Below are 5,237 nucleotides of genomic sequence, written 5' to 3' on the forward strand. Positions count from 1 at the left end.
AAAAAGAGTAAATATGCAAGATTGATTTCTAGACAACACAGCAATCTTATTCGGGTTTCCTAACATTGCAAATTTAAAATAATTTCAGAGAACTGAAAATATTTTCTCTCATTAGAAACATCAGCTTTCCCTTTTCGTTGTTGTATTGTACGTGTAGTGTGTGTATTGTGAAAAACAGGCCTTTGGTGTCACATATACTTTAGTTTGTTTATTTATTTTACACATAAAAGTTCTTAGTTTATTAATCCTCTCCTGAAAACTCTGCACAATCACCACAGATAAAGTCACTGCAGAATCTTTACTCCTTCTGTGGTCCAATCTCCAGCTCACTTCTTTTTGCCAGGACCCACGTTGGCTTTTGCAGTTCTTCTGACTTGCGTCATTCTGTTCTTGTATTCTTCCTTTCTCTGTTTTCTTGACGTCTTTTTCTTCTCATATAAGCTATGTCTTGCAAGTCTATGTTTGGGTTTGTTTTTCTTTGCATAATCCAAGGAATCATAAATCATGCCAAAGCCAGTTGTCTGGCCACCACCAAAATGGGCTCTGAATCCAAATACAAAGATGACATCTGCGATCTTGTACGTTTCGGCTAGTTTTTCCCAAATTTCTGACTTAGGTACTGTTGCCTTTCCGGGATGATGAACATCAATGACCATCTGTTTCCGCTGAAGTAGTCGGTTAGTCATGAACTTCTTGCTCCGGATAGTTACTGTGTCGTTTGTGATGGCGGCCGAGCTTCAAGCAGCCAGCGAGGGAAAGAACACGTATACTTTAACTTACACTTTAATGTAGCTGTGTGACTCTGAACAAGTCATCTGGCTTCTCTGGGCCTTGGTTTCCTTTTCTGTAAAATGAGCATAATCTCACCCTACTTCATCAGGTTATGAGGTTTAATGAGGTAGCTTTTAGAAAATAGCAACATAATACCTAGTGTATAAAGGACATTTAAGCAATATTAATCTCCTTTCCCCGCTTTCCTTCCAGAGGAAGGAAAAATAAAGACAACCAGAAAGTCCCTTCTCAAACTCACAAAGAATTTCGGTTATATTACCTGGCTTTGTGTTCCTGCAGCCTGCACACAGAAGAGTATCACACAGCAACAGATTAGTGTGTAGTAGGTAAGACTATGGCCTTAGTGATGACGATGATCATAGTTGAGGCACATTAGCAAAATCTCACACTTTAAAATTCTGTTTTCAGCGATTCAGGAAGTCAACCTCCTCACACAATGCCTGGTAAATACTCGTGCTATTCAAATAATAGTCCACTTTGCTAATTTAGTATCCACTGAAAAGCCACTTCATACATGTCACTAACAGGAAACAAATATCTATCTTTACGTGCTGAGACTGAAACACTAAACATTTGTCCCGTTTGATGAAAAACATTACGCTGGAGTCCACTGTCTCCATCTTACTGATAGAGGAACAGCGCCGCTCAGCGGGCTGATTGAGAACTGCACCTCTAAATGCAAGTGTGGTTTGGGAGCGTTTACAACCAAGTATTTTAGCTACTGCGAAGCAAGTCAGTTTCTTAAAGTTTCTGGATAGCTCGCAGTCCTAAAGCATTGAGATGGACATAGCACCCTGCCCGAACCTTATTGCTTACTCCTAGGGAGTGGCCCCCTAGCAGTGTAGGGGATGTGGTGTGGAGTGGAAGAGGAAGGAGGAAGGGGTGATAAGGTGGAGAAGAGTTCATACCACAGAGTATATCCTAGGGAGAGCTCTAAGTCTGTTTGGAAGAAATACTTTGATGAGCTACTTGGAGAGGAGGGTAGGGCATCAAGGTCCTGCTCAGGCAACAAGAGATGTAAGCTGAATGGATATGCATGAAAAACGAAGGAGAGAAAAGTGGAAAAGAGGAAGAGGGCTGAGTCAGTAGGACAGCAGGAAGCCCTACCTTCCCCAAATCCTCAGACAATCCTATAGAATCCGCAAGCACCTGGCATAAATTGGTTTCCTGTAGAAATCAGCGAAGGCAGAAGCGCAAGAAGACTTGAGCTAATGTCTGGGTTCCTTTTGAAAGCCGCGTCTTTTCCTGGCTTTGGAGGGGTGAGTGATGGTAAGAAGCAACAAACCACTTCCTCAGTCTCTCTGACTAGCTTCTCAATCTCTTGCTTCTATGTTTGGTTAATTATGTTATGGACCAGAAGGCAGACTGTCCAATGGCATAGAAACAGAGTTGTGAGACAGGTGGGAGGATTATCATCCCATCTTGGGGAGAAACGAATTGAAGTATCATTATGTGATTTGCCAAAACACCACTTTGAGTTCATCATTGGTGCCATCTGAATTTCTGCCAAGGAAAAACATCTAATCAGGGTGATTGCGCAAAGTGTTTTTCACCCACTATGATGCTGCTGAACTTAATCAAAGAGCATTTATTAAGTACTTAATTACATGCAGTGCTGTGCTGGATACCCACAGAGAGAGCTATGTGCACTGGCCCCTCCTTTCCAGCAATTTGCATATGGAGAATTGCAGGAGACAGAGAAGGAGACAGGAAGGAAGCTACAATTTCATGAGTTCCTCATATGTGCCAAGGCCCAAATAGATTCAACACGTGATTTAATACTTCCTGTCACCTTATGAGACACAGATCACTGTGTCCATCTCATAGATAACGGAAAATGAGGCTCAGAGGGGTAAGTGGTAGAGCTGGAATTCAAGCTGAGTTTTCTGGCTCCAAGGGTCTTTCTCCAGGCCATGTTGGTGTGGGAGGAGGCCAGGCTGACACGGGAAAGGGTGCCCAGAATGAAAAGCCTCCTTAAAACAAGAAGCTGACTTCTAAGCGTTTAGGGGTGGAAGGCAGAGATATGTGTGAGTTATGTATACTTTGAGATCAAAGAAAATATGCCCTGCAGACACTTCTTTCAGTCTCTAAAAATTTGAGATGAGAATGTTTTGTTCATTACCTAAGGCTTGAGGTGCCTGAGAGATAGCTGCCCCCCTCTCTCTCTCCTACCCCTCCCTCACTCCCCATCCTCCCCCACCTCCATCAGCCTCTTTAAGAGACTCTGACAGTGCCTTCGGGGGTTAATGCCCAGACCTGAGCCAGTGAATCTGGCCCAGGTGCAGGGCATTCTGGGAATAAAGCTGCAAGGTTATGGCAGGATCCACAACAAACCTGCCCAAATGAGAAATTCACTGCTGTTGGTAGCCCAGCGATGTGCCAGGATGCCCAGCCAAGGACCCTGCCACCCAAGTAGCCATTTTACTGCCTGGCATTAGTCCACCACTCACTGTCAGCATGTAATGTTTGAGTGTTGGAGGGGGGTTCCCCCTGCTTTGCCTCAAACATCCTACACTACTTACCTACCCACTGCCCCCCATCAGCCCTTTGGGTGTTTCACATAGATCTTATTATCCGTGTATTGATCTCATTAATGAAGAGCAGTTCAACACCTTTCCACACCTCTTCCCCTCAACCCCTCAGGCGCTCCTTTATGTTCTTCTACTGTTCCTCTCATCTCTGTTCCTCCTTCCCACATCTCTCCTTCTAGCCCATCCTCCTTGCTCTATTTCCCCCACTCCCTACATTCCATCAGTGTCTTATTTTTACACCTTGTCCCGTGTTTCTCCTTGACTGAGGTCAATTCAGCCACAATTTGTTGCGTATTTAGTTCTGGGCTGTGTGTGATAAATTCCACCTTAGGGTGTCTGAGGTATAGTCAGGGTGGGGGTGGGGGTGGGGGGAGTAAGGCATAAGCAGGACACTTCTAGTGATTCCAGGAAATAATTATTATTGGGAGTCAGACAGGAGCGCCTGGCTGGCTCAGTCCGTGGAGCTTGTGACTCTTGATCTAGGGGTTGTGAGTTTGAGCCCCATACTTAAAAAAAAATTAATTAAAGGGGTGCTGGCGTGGCTCAGTTGGTTGAGCGTCCCACTTCGTTTCAGGTCATGATCTCCCGGTTGTGGGTTCGAGCCCCGCGTTAAGCTGTGTGCTGATAGCTCAGAGCCCGGAGCCTGCTTCAGATTCTGTGTGTGTGTGTGTCTCTCTCTCTTTCTCTCTGCCCTTCCCCCATTCATGCTCTGTCTCTTTCTCTCTCTCAAAACTGAATAAACTTAAAAAAAATAAATTAAATTAAAAATTATTGGGAGTCAGACAGAAAAACGGTATGTACTAGTATCTAAAGAGATGAGAAAGATTTTTATCTTCTTTTTTAGCTCTCTAAACTCTGAATACCTGGCTTAAAATTTGTTCATCTCTCTCACTCACTAAAGGATAAAGGTCAATTGAAAACGTGAAAAGAATGAAAAAATGATACTTCTTTAAAAAAAAAATTCAGGGTTATTACTTTCAGGTGGCTGGAAAAAGGCTGTATAGGGAAAGAAGAGGGGGTGGCCGGTTGCCATGTGTTGAGTGGACAGGCATTATTTATGATAAACAAGTGCAGTCCTTGCCCTTGAGTCAACAGCCCTGCTCAGCGCTGAGGAGACCCTTCCTCTCAGCCTCCCCTGGTCTGCAGTCCCGGAAGACTCCTCCCTGAATTTCTGTTCATGTTTCCTCCCACCCCCCCCTCCCTTCCTTCCTTTCTCTTTTCCCTCCCTTCCTTCCTTCCTTTCTTCCTTCCTTCCTTCCTTCCTTCCTTCCTTCCTTCCTTTCTTCAATTACGATTCCCCCAAGTTTGATTCAATATATATAATTCAAAAACCAACCCTGTTTCAGACATTTAGACAATGAGGTGGGTTTTTAAGTCCTTTTTCTCCCATTTTATTTCTCTTGGCTACTTTCCAATGACACACCAAGGGACAACTTCATCTTTTAAATATATATTTTATGTATGTTGTTGGATATTTTTTTCTAAAAGAAAATTTTCTATGGATTTTCCAAAGCACAATTCTTTTCTAAACTATTTTTAATTATAAAAACATCATACCTGTTCTAGAAATATACCTCTGCCTATGCACCAAGATGCACAGGTATACATTAAAAAAAAAAAAAAAAAAGTAAGGGTGTCTGGATAGCTTAGTCAGTTAAGCACAGGACTCTTTATTTCAGCTCAGGTCATGATCTCACATTTGTAAGACTGAGCCCTGCATCAGGTTCCATGCTGGGCATGGAATCTGCTTAAGATTTTCTGTCTGTCTCCCTCTGCCCCTCTCCCTGCCTTGCTTACTCTCTCTCCCTAAAATAAAAAAATGAAAGAAAGAAAGAAAGAAAGAAAGAAAGAAAGAAAGAAAGAAAAGAAAAGAAAAAGAAAGAAAAGAAAAGAAAAGGAAAGAAAGAAGGATGT

General features: G+C 43.0%; 1 protein-coding gene across 1 annotated transcript; it reads right to left on the reverse strand.

Moving 5' to 3' along the window:
* Positions 1–326: 326 nt before the first annotated feature.
* Positions 327–713, reverse strand: LOC125164556 (40S ribosomal protein S24-like). Its single transcript, XM_047857353.1, has one exon. It carries the CDS (start codon positions 684–686, stop codon positions 327–329), a length of 360 nt encoding a protein of 119 aa, XP_047713309.1. The 5' UTR covers positions 687–713.
* Between the last annotated feature and the right edge of the window lie 4,524 nt (positions 714–5,237).

This window comes from Prionailurus viverrinus, chromosome B1, assembly GCF_022837055.1.
Source record: "Prionailurus viverrinus isolate Anna chromosome B1, UM_Priviv_1.0, whole genome shotgun sequence".
In the NCBI taxonomy this organism is placed as follows: domain Eukaryota; kingdom Metazoa; phylum Chordata; class Mammalia; order Carnivora; family Felidae; genus Prionailurus; species Prionailurus viverrinus.